The following is a 16,878-nucleotide window of genomic DNA, read 5'->3' on the forward strand; positions in this document are numbered from 1 at the left end:
TGGCTACTTGGAGGGATGAAAACTACGGTCCAGACCATCTGCTGTCAGTCTGAAAGTCTGGATACATGAGACTAAGTGCCTATGTAGGCAGCTCACCAAATTTGGAACAAAGCAATCATTTCAGAGATCAAACAGTGATGGGAACATGCTGCAGTTACCTACTATAAATTGAAAACTTGACCTTGCTCTAGGAGAGCAAGTAATTGTTAGTGTTAGTCAGCCTTGGCTCTGTAATTTTTCACTCGTTCATTCCAATTCCCTCTACGTTGTCAATATCCTCTTACTCCTGTTTGTTTAGCCTGGCGTCACAGTGCTGGACGAGCAGCTTCAAATCCTCTTGCATTGCTCAAGCTTTACTTTGGCACTTGCTCTTCCTGCATCATCAGTCGTTTGGATAAATTCGCTAAATACATTAGCCCGGTGGCCCACTCTCTCTAAGGCCGGTCACGTGATCTCAGTTCTGCCTTAGCTTAACCTCAGCAGCGCGTCAGTCCGCAGATCAGCTCTGGAAGCGCACCATCAATGGAGCCCGTACTGCGCACACCACGGTACGTAGCACAACTGCAGATTGTCATGCTCAAGTTTTCTTGGCCTTTCTGGAGATGTGGTGAAAGTTGCACGACAACAACAAAATTTGTGTCTGATGCTGCAAACAACTAATATTGGAAAAACCATTTCCGTAAGGAGGCTATTGAGTTGAATTAATGTGGGATTTTGATGAGATCAAAATAGGCTTAAGAGCAGTGTTTTTCCTGAGTCTTTTAGTAAACATGTATTAGCTTGCAGCTTTTTGATTGTAGCTTTTATTTGTCTGTCTCTTTCTCTGGAAATCATCCTTAAATGGGGAATTTGCCTTGAGACGCGTTCAATCAATAGCAGGAAAATAACAGCTCTTAGACTAAAAGGCAGATTTGCTGTAAGTTGGAAAGACGTCCGTGGCACGCAGACGGAGTGAAGAGATTTGAAAGGATTGAGAAGTCTCTCTTTGGAGAAACGTACAAGAAAGCAATTATGTTTGACCGGGACTTACCTGCTTGTTCTTCAAAAGACAGAGCTGCTGTTATTTGTCATCACTCTCCCACTTCAATATACACTGAACATCCAGAGCGCCAAGAAAATATATTTGTTTTGTCAAATCTTTCATACTCAAATCCCCTTACTATGTCAGATTAAATTTAATAGGTTTTTTAGACTGTTTTAATGTGTATTAGTTTTGTATTCCCCTTCCGGCTGTATTTAAATCTGTCAAAACATATTTTTTGAAGTGCAATTTTTTGAAGCAAATAAATTGAAGTATTTTTGTTGCTTGCTTTCAGAACATATTGTCATCATAATTCCATTGGGTTCAGACTTCTTAAATTTGTAAAATGGAAGTTTGCCTAAACGATTTATGTTGGGACTGCATGAAGAATTTTTGTTCTAAACTGAAACTGCAGTGGATGTCTAGTTCCCAGCATTTGCGTCTTGCATTGACTTTGTATGTAATCTACTCCGCAAGTAATTAAATATGCTTTTGCGAAGCGAACCAAAGCAAATATTCACTTTGCGTTATCACTCAAGATTACTTGCAGGATGTTCACCATAAGACTTCATTTATTTTATTAAAGATGCAATAAAAACAGCAATATTGTGAAATATTATTACAATTGAAATATCTATACCTATTTTAATATATTTTAAAATGTATTTGTTCCTGAAATGGCAAAACTGAATTTTCAGCATCATTACTTCAGTCTTCAGTGTCACATGATCTTTAAGAAGTTATTCTAATATGCTGATTTTGTGCTCAAAAACTTTTTTAAAAATTATTATTATCAGTTGTTTTTGTGGAAATCGTGATGCACAAAAGTTCAAAAGAACAGCATTTATTGAAATAGAAATTAATTGTAATATTCACTTTTTAAGTCACTTTAATGCATCCTTACTAGGGTTGCATCGATCTGATACTCTGGATCGGTATCGACGCCGATCCAAGCTTTTTGAATGGATCGGATATCGGTGATGCGTGACCGATCCAAATTCGATACGTTACCAGAGTTTGATTAAATAAATAGCAAGAAATAATAGTCTACTGTAAAAACTATAATAATTCATACAAGAACACAATTATTTTAAAACATTGCCTTAAAAATAAAATAGATTTAAAATACGTTGCGCTGCTTACACCACCACATGTGACGTGAATGTGACAGGCGAGTTCAGAGGGAGCTGTTACATGCAAAGTCTACCTCAGCGCGGTAAACATGTTCCTGATTTGGAAATATTTGACTCTTGATACAGCAGCTAGTAGCACTGTAATATTTGCTAAGCCAAAGTTTCAAGAGGTGGAAGTAGTGTTTCGAACTACAACACCACAAATTTAATCAAGCATCTTCAAAAGCATCACGCAAAAGAACACAAGGACTTCGCGAACCGAGTGACAGCTTTTAATACTTTCTTTGTAAATACTTTGTAGAAGTTATTAAATGACTTGCATTGTCTGACTATAACACTATTGTACGGTGGCCGAGAGAGGCCAACACGCTGCAAACAAGAAAACACATGCAAACAGAAAAAAACGACAACAAATTAAGAAAACATCTTCATCAGTTTGACAACACAGGCGCTGCAAATTCTCGCAACACAAATACGGAAACGCGCTGCAAATTCTCACAACACAACCAAACTCAGAAACGCGCTGCGAACACACGAACGCGCTGCATATAGCACGGTCCACAACGGAAATGTTTCAGGGGGACCTCAAAAAGTGACGAACCCATCTGGAACCTGATTATTTTTTCAGTGGCTGTTGGTCAGAGCAGAGGTGTTATCGGTGAACTATCACCTTTTAGTGATAGTATAGTATCACTTAAAGGTGATAGTGATATAAATAATCAGGTAATATAGTGATATAAATAATCAGGTCCCAGATGAGTTCGTCACTTTTTGAGGTCCCCCTGAAACATTTCCGTTGTGGACCGTGCTGTATGCAGCGCGTTTGTTAGTTTGCAGCGCCCTCGTGTGTTCGCAGCGCGTTTCTGAGTTTGGTTGTGTTGTGAGGATTTGCAGCGCCTGTGTTGCATGTGATGAAGATGTTTTCTTAATTTGTTGTCTTTTTTCTGTTTGCATGTGTTTTCTTGTTTGCAGCGCGTTGGCCTCTCTCGGCCACCGTACTATTGCCTGATTTTGCTCTATTTCGTCGTCACAATTAGTCTGAAACAAGTCACAACTGAGCCGCTGCGCATCCCCATTCAAACACAGCGGTGTTTCGTTTATGAATGAACGTGCGTTCCTTGGTTTTTAAACGAATCTAGTGAAATGATTCAATTTCCTATTCAAACAGAGAGTCACTTGCTTTATTTTGAATGAACCATCCGTTCAAACGAATCAAATGAATGAAATGATTCAGTAATTAAATCAGTGTCTTGCCGCCATCTGCTGGCAGATCTGTTCAGTTATTTATATCTGTAATATTTCTGTTGTCAAAATGTTATTTTTAAAACATTAATCTTAATATGAATTTATGAATTTGATTGCACTCATGCATGTATCTCTTTTTTCCCCCCTTTTTATCCAACAATGTGCAAGCAGATTTGGTATCTCTTTCTTTATCTAAAACAAATAAATCTTAATGACAAAGTGAATTGTATACATTGTTTAGTTCTGAAGATAAAATACCCCCACTAATATCGGCCTGGTATCGGTATCGGGCGATACTTAGAATTTTTGGTATCGGATCGGTTTTGAAAAAATGGTATCGTTGCATCCTGGAAAAACTTTACTGGCCCTAGACTTTTGAATGTATTTAAGAGCAACTGTATGTTTTTGAAAGATTATTGAGTCTATTGTGTCTTGCTTATTACAGAAATATTTAAAAGGTGCTATTGATAGATACATTTTCCCTGCCATATGAAACCTTTAATTGAAGAGAACATCATATTAATATGGGGCCCCTTTTTTATGTGGATCTGAAACCACCTAACATGTTGATATCCTAGCAGATACTATAAGCATAGGTTAAAGTGAGGCATGACATTTATATGTGTTTGCAAGCTGACGCTCTTATTAGGTTGCGTTTCCAGGCTCTGTGTTTGTTTGTTTGAAGTGAAGTGAGCACTCCAGGACACACTTTAAGCCGAGCGGTGGCCACGTTAATCCTACTTGATCAGAAAAAGTGGATTTACAGAGTTTTAACCGCAGTGTCCCAGTTAGCCAGGCCGATGAAAGCCAACCCCCTGTCCTCCGCCAGCTTTTATCTTTCAATTCATTCATCCATCCGTCCGTTTATCCCTGCGTCTTTTCCCTTTCAGTGCATCTAAAGCTCATCAGAACTATTTAGCCTCTGGCCTAGGCTAAATTTGCAATGATATATTTGGTTTCAAACGCACATGGTTACATCATTGAGTTCATAGCATGCACCATTGTAAGAATTGGTGTTATATACAGTGCAGTGGGATGCATCATATATTGTGACAATGGCAAGTCAGATATGTTTAGATACATCTATAGACTTACTAGAAATACAAACTTGTCCTAATAAAAGAGGTTTAGGTTGTCTGATCCATAAATGCATGTTTTAAGTTTCACTTATGTCCATGTGAGCGTATGAAAAAGATGCTGAATCTTTAGGATCAAAACAAAATGCACAAGTGGTAATTTCGAAACATATCACTAGATGTCATGGCTCTAGGTGTAACACCCAATGCACTCTGCAAGCGCGCGACGTGACAAAACTAGAACACTCCCATTATAATCAACAAGGCGTAGACATGATGTAAATAAGAGATTTATTGTGCAGCGTAGACGGGTTCATTGATTATAATAGGAGCATTCGTAGAACTGCAGGGATCAAACAGTCATATGAGTGACAGCTTCAGTGATTATAATGGGACAGTTCTTCTAATACTGCTGTGTTGCTTGCTTTCTGTGTAATTTGTGCAGAATCTGAATAACAAATTTAGTTTTTTATTCTGCTGTCATTTATAGCCATTCAGAGACATAATTTTATATATATATATATGTATATGTATACATACAGTTGAGGTCAAAAGTTTACATACGCCTTGCAGAATCTGCAAAATGTTAATTATTTTACCAAAATAAGAGGGATGATACAAAATGCATGTTTTTTTTTTTTTTATTTAGTACTGACCTGAGTAAGTTATTTCACATGAAAGACATGTAGTCCACAAGATAAAATAATAGTGGGACCCCGTTCAAAAGTTTACATACACTTGATTCTTAATACTGTGTTGTTACCTAAATGAGCCACAGCTGTTTTTTGTTTTTGTTTGGTGATGGTTGTTCATGAGTCCCTTGTTTGTCTTGAACAGTTACTTGAACAGTTAAACTGCCTGCTGTTCTTCAGAAAAATCCTTTAGGTCCCACAAATTCTTTGGTTTTTCAGCATTTTTGTTTATTTAAACCCTTTCCAACAATGACTGTATGATTTTGAGATCCATCTTTTCACACTAAGGACAACTGAGGGACTTTTTTTCATTTAGTACTGCCCTTTAGAAGCTACAGAAGATACTTACATGTTTCCCAGAAGACAAAATAAGTGAAATTTACCCTGAAGCATCAGTGAGCGTTTGAACCTTCTGTAATAGTTGCTTATGAGTCCCTCAGTTGTCCTCAGTGTGAAAAGATGGATCTCAAAATCATATATTGTTGGAAATGGTTCAAATACGCAAAAATGCTGAAAAACCAAAGGACCTAAAGGGTTTTTCTGAAGGACAAAGGGCAGTGTAACTGTTCAGGACAAACAAGGGACTCATGAACAGCTATCACTAAAGAAAAAAAATCCACCACTGCTGTGGATCATTTAGGTAACAATACAGTTTTAAGAATCAAGTGTATGTAAACTTTTGAACAGGGTCATTTTTATATATTCAACTGTTATTTTCTATTGTTGACTATATGTAAACGTCTTTTAAGTTAAATATCATATTAAGGCCAGTACTAAATAAAAAGATAACATGCATTTTGTATAATCCCTCTTGTTTTGGTAAAATAACATTTAGCAGATTCTGCAAGGTGTATGTAAACTTTTGACCTCAACTATAGATGGATGGATGGATAGATTAATTTGTTTTTCACTTGGTTGTTTTTTATATTATCATTGTGTTGTTCATTCAACATAATCTGCTTTTAATTTGCATATGACACTACATGCAAGGAAAAAAATGTGTTTGCTAATTGGACATTGGTATTTCAGCTACTTTCTATTCATTAATAACTTATTAGAAGCAAAGACCAGTAATTGTACATGACAATCAACACTTGTCATTTGAGAACATCTGACAGTTAAACGTTTGGCGGTAAAGGCTGAAGTGCAAGTACACAGTTAGTTGTGGCTATAATCTTGTTTTGAGATATACAGTTGTTCATTTAGTTTTGTTAGATACGTTCATAGTAGTAATTTGATGGGTGGCAGTTGAGTTCATTTGGCAGCTAATTAATTGCCTCCACTAATCTGAGTGCATGTTTGTGTTTGCGTTTGTGTGCATTTATGTGCCTGGTTGTTTGTGTGTTACACATTGAAGACAAGGTCAAGAGTGTAACAGCTGCTGCCGTCCAGTCTACTGCACAGGAAGCAGCATGTTTCATGAAAGGTGCAGCGCCAGTGTGCTGCATTGCAGCATGCATAAACAGTGAGAAATTGTTTCCTTTAAGAATCTGTGTGCAGTGTGATCATGTTGCAGGCTCAGTGGTGGACAAATTTAACATCTTTAGCATTTCATTTGAGGTTCACATAAAGGATTGCTTTCTCTCTGGAGAGAACCTCTCATCAATATTCAGCAACCATTGTAATTTTCACATGCTTGCACATGTTTATGTAATGGGGTGGGATCTGTTTATTAGTATGAAACGAAAGCAGGGAAGCAAGGTCATACACTGCATCCAGATTTCACTCGGACAAAAGCAATAGTTTATCTTTTTAAAATAGCATTTAAAAGTTGTAGTCCATCTGAAATTGCACCACTACAAATTTAACAGTCGTGCAGGCAAAAAAACCTACATTGTAGCTCGACTTTGTCCAGTATTTTATTGTTGGTCCAGTAACCTTGTGTGTTCCTGTATGTATGGGGTCATCACCTTGACAAATAGCCCAAGTGTTGTGGTTAATACTGCTACTGTATTATTTACGGCCATAATCTCGGACCCGTGCAGGCCTGGATAAACGCCTTCAATAAATCAGATATAAAGCCAGAGATGTTGCACTAGCTTGTAAATTGGGTCATTCCAGCTGGAATCGTCAAATTTTGGAAAAGTTCCCCACCTGACCTCCTCAGATTTGTCTGAAAAAAATCCATGTGATGGGTAATATGCCCAATAGATCATATACAAAATTTCTCTACTGTGCGTACTTTTTTCACAAAAAATCTGTAAAAAAGTTTGTTTTTTTACCCCGTTTTGGCATCACAGTCTGAGTGACCATGTTCAGACTGAAATATCTCCAGAACTAGTTGTGCCAGGTCCATGAAATTTTCTGGGCTAAGAGTCCTAGTCCAGAACTGCATGAATTACAACTCACAGCATTGTTACTGAATTTACACCTGAATGCTGGCCCTCTACTTTTCTTCAAAACTATTACTTTAAGGTTTTTCAGATGTCCATAGAAACCTCAATTTTCAATGTATAAGCATCAAACTTGGTAAATGGTCTGATATGTACCATGTCTTTCACATCCTTTGTTTATCAGACAATAGAGTCTTATGGATGTTGAGATATTAACGTCCAAAAATTGAAAAACCTCATTTACACCAATGTTCAGAGCAATATTTCCCATGAATGACACCAGGTGTGAACATGAAACTTTTTTTTTTTTGAAAGAGTATGTTCTTATTGATAAAATATCAAAAAATTAGGACGGGGTTTTGCCTCATTTTTCTGTAATGATTTTATTTAAAAATTATTACAGAAAAATAAGGGCAAAACTCCATCCCAATTTTTTGGAGATATTTCAGTCTGAACATGGTCACTCAGACTGTGATGCCAAAACAAAAAACAAACTTTTTACAGATTTTTTGTAAAAAAAAAAAGTATGCACAGTAGAGATCTGAAATTTTGTATATGATCTATTGGGCATATTACCCATCACTAGGCTGTTACAAAGCCCCTTTCAAGGTGCTGTGAAAGGGGAACACAAACCAAAATATGGTGCTTTTTTTTAGATTATCGAACAAAATGTTTTAGCTGTTAGATGAAGAAGGTCTTAAAGTATATGTTGAAGTATGTGTTTTTGGTTGAGTTAAAGTGAAAAGTCAGAGCTTTGAACTTAACCTTAGACAGTGAAATCAAGAAGATGACCGCTTGATAATGGCCCCATCTTGAAATCCTCCACCATCTGTTGTGTCCAAATGGAGGAAGACAGTGTAAACAGTTATGGTGAATTACTCAGTCAGAACTGATGGATGGATGGACATTATGTATGGACAGTGTCCAGATACTGTAGCTGGAGTGATAGATGTTGTGGATGGATGGGCAGATAGATAAATAGATAAGTAGATGGATGAATAATGGATAGATATTGTAGATGGATGGATAGATGCGGTTGATATTGTGGATGGTTCTGTGGATGAATAGATATTGAGGATGGATGGATGGATAGATGTGGATGGATAGGTGGATGGATAGATATGGATGGATGGATGGATAGTGTGGATGATAAATGTGGATGGATAGATATTGTAGATAGATGGATAGATGTGGTTGATATTGTGGATGGTTCTGTGGATGAATAGATATTGTGGATGGATGGATGGATGGATGGATGGATGGATGAATAGATATTGTGGATGGATGGATGTGGGTGGATGGATGGGTGGATAAATAGATAGTGTGGATGATAAATGTGGATGGATAGATATTGTGGAATGTGGATAGATGATGGATAGATGTGGAAGGATAGATATTTGTGGATGGATGGATAGATATTGTGGATGGATGGATGGGTAAATGGATGGATGATGGATGGATAGATATTGTGGATGGATAGATATTATGGATTAATAGATGGATGAGTGGATGATAGATATTATGGATGGATGGATGCCTGGGTTGGTGGGTGGGGGGTTAGATAGATGTGGATGGATGGATATTGTGGATGGGTGGATGGATGGATGGATGTATAGATGTGGATGGATGGATGGATGGATGGATATTGTGGATGGATGGATAGATATTGTGGATAGATAGATATTATGGACAGATATTGTGAGTGGATGGATAGATATTGTAAATGAATTAATAATGGGTAGTTATTGTAGATGTATGGATGTAGAGATGGATGGATGGAATAAAAATCGATTTTGTGGATGGTCAAGTGGGTGGAGGGAATAAGCAAGAGGAACTCCAAGGCACTCTCATATAGAAGAAGTTAAAAAGCCTTTATCTCAGCAGCTTGGTCACATTAAACCTTTCTAAAAGAAAGGTTTAGAAAGGTTTAATGTGACCAAGCCGCTGCAATAAAGGCTTTTTAACTTCTTCTATATGAGAGTGCCTTGGAGTTCCTCTTGCTTTTTCGACTATATTTTCCCATCCAAAGATCACCTCTAACAAACTTGTTTAGAGTCCAAGAAGCGCTCCTAGATTTACGTTTTCTGGGTGGAGGGAATATTGTGAATTTATGGATAAATAATGGATAAATTAATGGAAGGGATAGATATTGTAGATGGATGGATGGATGAATGAATAAATGTAGATGGATGAGTCATGGATAGACGAATGGATGAAGGAGGGATAGATATTTTACATGGATGGGTGGGTGGATGGATGGTTACATGTGGATGGATAGATATTGTGGATGGATGGGTGGGTGGGTGAATGGATAGATCGATGTGGATGGGTGGATAGATATTGTGGATGGATGGATGTTAGATGTGGATGGATGGGTGAATAGATGGATAAATATTGTAGATGGATGAATAATGGATAGATATTGTAGATGTACGGATGTAGAGAGAGATGGATGGAAGAAAAATAGACTTTGTGGATAGACGGTTGGATGGGTGGATGGCTAGATTTTGCGAATGCATGGATGAATAATGTATGGATGAGATAGATATTGTAGATAGATGGATGGATGAATGGGTGTTGTAGATGGATGGATGAATCATGGATAGATGGATGGATGAATGAATGGATGTTGTAGATGGATGGATGAAGGATGGATAGATATTGTAGATGGTGAATGATGGCTAAATGTTGTAGATGAATGGATGGACCGATATTGTGGAAATGTAAATGAATGATGGATATCGTGGATGGATGGATAGATATTGTAGATTGTTGTATAGATATTTTAGATAGATGGATATTGTAGATAGATACAGGGATAGTTGGATGGAAAGACAGATATTGTAGATGTAAGGATGGAGAGACAAACAGATAACACTGAGCGAACAAATGTATTGCACACAAGTTATTGCATTGATAGTATTACATTTACATACAGTGCAGTAATGAATTATACACAATATAGGATCAGAAGAGTTGAGATTTGTGAACGTGCTGTTAGGAGTTTGGTCTGTGACTCTTCTGTCTGCAGCTAGTGGTTGAGTTGGTCAGAATGCATTCAGGAGTTGACAATGAAAGACTGATTCTGTCATTTATTCTACCTGAGTGCTGCTCACTCTCTCTCATTCACTGGCCTGTTATTTCTGATAATCATAAGCTTTCAAAGCAGAACAATGTTCATCATTCCTTCTCTCTTCAGCAGCAGCACATGATTGCAACTGTCATACAACGTGACACGCTCAAATAGGAGCAATTTAAAGGCGTACACAATGGGCCTCACTACCACTGAAAGTCCAGAACTATCTGGAACAATTCGATCAAATGAATCTCCCACAGTTCCTTTGTCTCTTCATCGAAATAACTTAGCCGGTTTCTTAGGACTGACGGTTGTTCTTGGAAAGTGTCGCTGCAGAGATGAGCACTATTATGCTCCGAGTGATGAAAGCCATTATACTCGAGACTGGAACGGAGATGTGCGTCCTCAGAATGAGTGGACGACAGCAAATCTTCTGCAAAGTTTTAATTCTCAAGCTCACTGTGGATATGTGCGTAATATATAAAACTACCACAATACTCCTACTATTTTTGTACTTTGTGTATCATTTCTTTATTGAAGAAATCAGATTGTCTCTATTATATTGTACATATACATAATATCCAGGCAATCTACATTCATGTGTTATATTTGCAGTAATTGTCAACTTTCTTAAATATTTTTGTAGCATTTATCTATCCATCCATCCCTGTTTTAAACATTAAACATTACAGTTTATTGTGGTTTGCCAGAAAAATACCTTACAAATTCTTATTTAAATTATATTTTCTCAGAATATGCTTATTGTCTTACAAGATTTTGCTGGACAAATCTAGTCATTAAGAGTAATATTTTTTTGCTGTGTGATTTCCATTTTCAGTTTGACGAATAAACAGGACGTAAATATTGGTTATTATTTGATAAAATTGCTCATAATTGCTCATTATTTGTGAGAAACAGCCATTTTAAAATTAAACTTAGATGAAAAATTTATTTAGATTTGTTATACTTGTACATAAATTGCTCTTTGCAACTTAAATTTTTACTTCCATAATCTGATGTGTTTGAAACTTTTTTAAATTGGTAATAACACCGCACAGATTTTTACAATAAAATGTATTAACCACATATTCTTATTTTTGAAGGCAAATAAATAAGGCCTATAATAAAGAATAAAGTCAAAATATTATAAGAATAAAGAGAATAAAGTCAAAAGTTTTGAGAATAAAGTCGAAATATTACGAGAATAAAGTTGAAATATTACGAGAATAAAGGCAAAATATTTAGCCATTATTCTCATAATATTTTCACTTAATTCTCAAAATACTTCAAATAAAGTAGAAATTATGAGAATAAAGTCAAAATATTTTAGGAATAAAGTCGAAATTTTTTGAGAATAAAGTCAAAATATTTTGAGAATAAAGTCGAAATATTTTGAGAATAAAGTTGAAATATTTTTAGATTAAAGTCGAAATATTTTGAAAATAAAGTCGAAATATTTTTAGATTAAAGTCGAAATATTTTGAGAATAAAGTCGAAATATTTTTAGATTAAAGTCGAAATATTTTGGGAATAAAGTCAAAATATTTTGAGAATAAAGTCGAAATATTTTGAGATTAAAGTCGAAATATTTTGAGATTAAAGTCGAAATATTTTGAGATTATATAAAGAATAAAGTCGAAATATTTTGAGAATAAAGTCGAAATATTTTGAGAATAAAGTCGAAATATTTTGAGATTAAAGTTGAAATATTTTAAGAATAAAGTCGAAATATTTTGAGAATAAAGTCGAAATATTTTGAGAATAAAGTCAAAATATTTTGAGAATAAAGTCGAAATATTTTGAGATTAAAGTCGAAATATTTTGAGATTAAAGTCGAAATATTTTGAGATTATATAAAGAATAAAGTCGAAATATTTTGAGAATAAAGTCGAAATATTTTGAGAATAAAGTCGAAATATTTTGAGATTAAAGTTGAAATATTTTAAGAATAAAGTCGAAATATTTTGAGAATAAAGTTGAAATATTTTGAGAATAAAGTCGAAATATTTTGAGAATAAAGTCTAAATATTTTGAGAATAAAGTCAAAATATTTTGAGAATAAAGTCGAAATATTTTGAGATTAAAGTCAAAATATTTTGAGAATAAAGTCGAAATATTTCGAGATTAAAGTCGAAATATTTTGAGATTAAAGTCAAAATATTTTGAGAATAAAGCCGAAATATATTGAGAATAAAGTCGAAATATTTCGAGATTAAAGTCGAAATATTTCGAGATTAAAGTCGAAATATTTCGAGATTAAAGTCGAAATTATTAGAATTAAGTTGAAATATTTAAAATTAAAAGTCAAAATTATGAGAATAAAATCTAAAATTTTCGAAAATAGTCAAAATATTTTGCGAATAAAGTCAAAATATTTCTTCTTAATTCTCGCAATTTTAACGTTATTATATTTAGATTTTATTCTCTAAATATTTCGAGAATAAAGTCGAAATATTTCACAAATAAAATCGGAATATAATAAAGTTGAAATATTTAGAATATTAGATTAACTTCAGCTAGATTAAAGTAATTCTTACGTTTTAAATATGGATATTTTTCTTACAAAAACACATCTTCTAGTGTACCTCCAAAACAAAATAAAGACTTAATAGGACCCCTTTAAAAGTACTAAAAGCACAAAGCTTATTGCTATTATTGGATGGCTGGCACACTACAAATAGGCCTAATGAACGCAATCGAAGATGTGAAATATTATTTCCGAACATACTGTCCCTGCGAGTATAACACATGGTGTGATTTCTAATAATCCAACATATATTAAAAATCAATTCTGTTTTTTTTATTTTTTTAACTTGGCATTAAAAACGTTGTCATAATAATACAAACTATTCAGGGTAAAATAAACTGATTGCGGCTCCTGTTCTGAAACTAATTAATATGAGGCAGTCATCTGCAGCTCTTTTCTCCCCGGTACCGTATGCTTGGATGGTTTTATCCCAGCTCACTTTCAGGAAGCAAACAGATGTCCCACCTGAGCCCGAACATGACGGGAATTTCAGATGGACTTGTGGATTACGACTCGGGTCAAACGTCGGTCTTCTCTGCACTTTTGAAGGAATGAACTATTGAACTGAATTTTAATGCTGCTTCTGCTGAGCTGTGCCATTGTGATTTGGCAACTACTTAGATCTCTGTTGAATAAATCCATGATAAATAAGGTTTGAACTCCATTTTTGTTATTACTCTTTTATTCAAGTACAAACTAGTCTGGTTTCCCCTTACCATCTCTCATCACGATCGCTCCCAGCCCAGATTGTGCACAGTCATGCCAGCATGATGCCCGCTGACTGCTGATGGGATGTAACGGTGACGTTTTCACGCCAGCTGCCCTGTGCCAGCGCGGACCGACTGGTGGTTGGGAGGTGTTGGAGTGGAACGTGTGAAAATTTACGGGTCGACCCAGAAAAAAGCGCCAGGAGCCCAGACCACCATCTGAACCAAGAGTCCAGCCGTATGAGACATTACAGGCCATGCTTTAAATCTCTTCTGAACTCTTCATGTTGCTCGACTCTCACTCGTAGCTCACGGCTTTTAAGCAGCAAATGTTTCATAAACACGTTCTCCCCCTTTGACCTCATCCCCCAGTGTCAGCGATGTGAGTCTGCACAGATGTGCCCTGTTTCTGTCCACTGGTCCCTGCCAGCAGCAGCAGATGTCTTGTGAGGGTGGAACTGGCCGCTGTGAAGTGAGATGACCCCTACAGCACATATCTTAGTGCTAAATATAAAGTGCAATACGTACTGGACGTTTTTTATTTATTTATTTATTTATTTTATTGCCAAGGTACAACGCACAAAAGTACAAATTTATAATGTCAGCATTATACATGTTTATAATAAAAATAAATAAATACAAAACAAAACCTTAAACAATATAAATTAAAAAGATGAAACAAATTGATAGTTTTTTGGATGATGAAATAGTTTGGATATACTGTTGAACCTCTTTTTTAAAATAATAAATAAAGGGTTTTGTTGAGTGAATTTGCAGCGGTGAATATGAAATTTACTTTTATTTGTAACGCCAAGAAAGAGTTAAACTCTCATGTATGAGGGGGCGCGTTGTCGTGTACCAGCCATTAAATGTGTGGATCACCAACTTTGCCATTTTCTATCTCTTTCATTTCGCTAACTTAATTATCCGGGTTAGAGCATTACAAATGTCCGGAATATCATTCCATAAAATTGAGTTATGTGGGTTTAAAAAACTGAAATGTGTTTTATATATGATTTTTATTTATAGACATAATTTATAGGCATAATTTATTTTTTTTGTCTCTATATATTCTACATTCAGAAGTATGGAGTCAGTTCAAATATGTTTTTGAAAAAAGTCTTTTATGCTCACCATATTTGATTTAAAATGCAGTACAAACAGTAATAATGTGAAATATTATTGCAATTTTAAAAAGCTGTTTACTAATTCTGTATATTTTAAAATGTGATATATTCCTGTGATGGCAAAGCAGATTTTTCAGCATTATTACTCCAGTCTTCATTGTCACATGATCCTTCAGAAATCTTTTTAAGATATGAATTTCTTTAAATTAAGTTAATTGGAAATTAAATTATAATAGAGCAATAAATAACAGGAAAACGAAATATATATTTTTAAATACATTATAAAACATATTTAGTCATATACACATTAAGGTTTTGTTTTTCTTATTTTTTTCAATAACACAAATTTCCAAATGTATTCACATTTATTTATTTAAATTATTTTCCCATGTTTTAAACATTAAACATTAAAACTTACTGTGGTTTGTCAGAAAAATAGCCTTAAAATAATCTTAATTCAAGTTAAATTTTCTCAAAACATACTCTTGTATTAATTTCTTTAAAAAATGAAGTTCAGTGGAAAATGATAATAGAACGATGGATAATATGAACAAGTAATAGACTAATTCAAATTACACTATTAACACTGTCAAGTTTTTTTTATTCCTTCAATAACACAAATTTCTTATTTCTTACATTTTTGTATTTATTTTTTAGTAGTTTTTTCTTGTTTTAAACATTAAAACTTAATGTAAAAATAATATTTTTTTAGTTATATTTTCTCAAAACATACTCTTATTCTAAAAACATACTAATATAAAATTAAAAAAAAAATATATATATATATATATGTGTGTGTGTGTGTGTGTGTGTGTGTGTGTGTGTGTGTGTGTGTGTGTGTATATATATATATATATATATATATATATATATATATATATATATATATATATATGTGTGTGTGTGTGTGTGTGTGTGTGTGTGTGTGTGTGTGTGTGTGTGTGTGTATTAAATTAATTAGGAAAGTGATAATAGAGCAATAGATAACAAGAAAAAGAAATAGACAGTTTCAAAATACACTATAAAACACATATGTGACCCTGGACCACAAAACCAGTCATAAGGTTAAATTTGACAAAACTGAGATTTATACATCATATGAAAGCTCAATAAATAAGCTTTCTATTGATGTATGGTTTATTAGGATAGGACAATATTTGACTGAGATACATCTATTTGAAATCAGAAATCTGAGGATGCAAAAAAATCAAAAAGACTGAGAAAATCACCTTTAAAGTTGTCCAAATTAGGTTCTTAACAATGCATATTACAAATCAAAAATTACATTTTGATATGTTTACAGTAGGAATTTTACAAAAAATCTTCATGGAACATGAACTTTACTTAATTTCTTAATGATTTTTGGCATAAAAGAAAAATCAAAAATTTTGACCCATGCAATATAATTTTGGCTATTGCTACAAATATACCCCAGCGACTGGTTAAGACTGGTTTTGTGGTCCAGGGTCACATATAGTTGACACATTTAATTACTTTTTTCCAATATTTTGTTTCTAAATGTTTATTCACATTTATTGATTTATTTAAATAGTTTTTCAATGTTTTAAACATTAAAATTTACTGTGGTTTGCCAGAAAAATACTCTTAATCTTAAAGTTATATTTTCTCGGAACATACTCTTATTCTAAAAATATATTCTTATATTAATTTCTTTAAAATTAAGTTCAACGCAAATTAAAATACAACGCAATGTTTTGTTTATTAATCTTTTTTTTTTTTTTTTTTTTAAACGTCCTAAATGTTTATCCACATTTATTTATTTATTTTAATAGTTTTTTCTTGTTTAAACAATAAACATTAAAACTTACTGTAGTTTGCCAGAAAAATACCCTTAAAAATAAAATTAATTCAAGTTATATTTTCTCAAAACGTACTCTTATTCTGAAAACATTATATTAATTTCTTTAAATTAAATTGAGT

At 34.1% G+C, this 16,878-nt stretch overlaps 1 protein-coding gene across 1 annotated transcript in view; it reads left to right on the forward strand.

Annotated features, from left to right (window-relative positions):
- The first annotated feature begins 446 nt into the window (after positions 1-446).
- LOC141343147 (oxidation resistance protein 1-like) overlaps positions 447-16,878 on the forward strand; it is a 121,597-nt gene continuing 105,165 nt past the window's right edge. Inside the window, exon 1 of the mRNA XM_073847749.1 lies at positions 447-548. Within this exon, the coding sequence (XP_073703850.1) occupies positions 523-548 (26 nt within the window). The 5' untranslated portion in view covers positions 447-522. The remainder of the gene's footprint in view (positions 549-16,878) is intronic.

This window comes from Garra rufa, chromosome 9 (assembly GCF_049309525.1).
Source record: "Garra rufa chromosome 9, GarRuf1.0, whole genome shotgun sequence".
Taxonomy (NCBI): domain Eukaryota; kingdom Metazoa; phylum Chordata; class Actinopteri; order Cypriniformes; family Cyprinidae; genus Garra; species Garra rufa.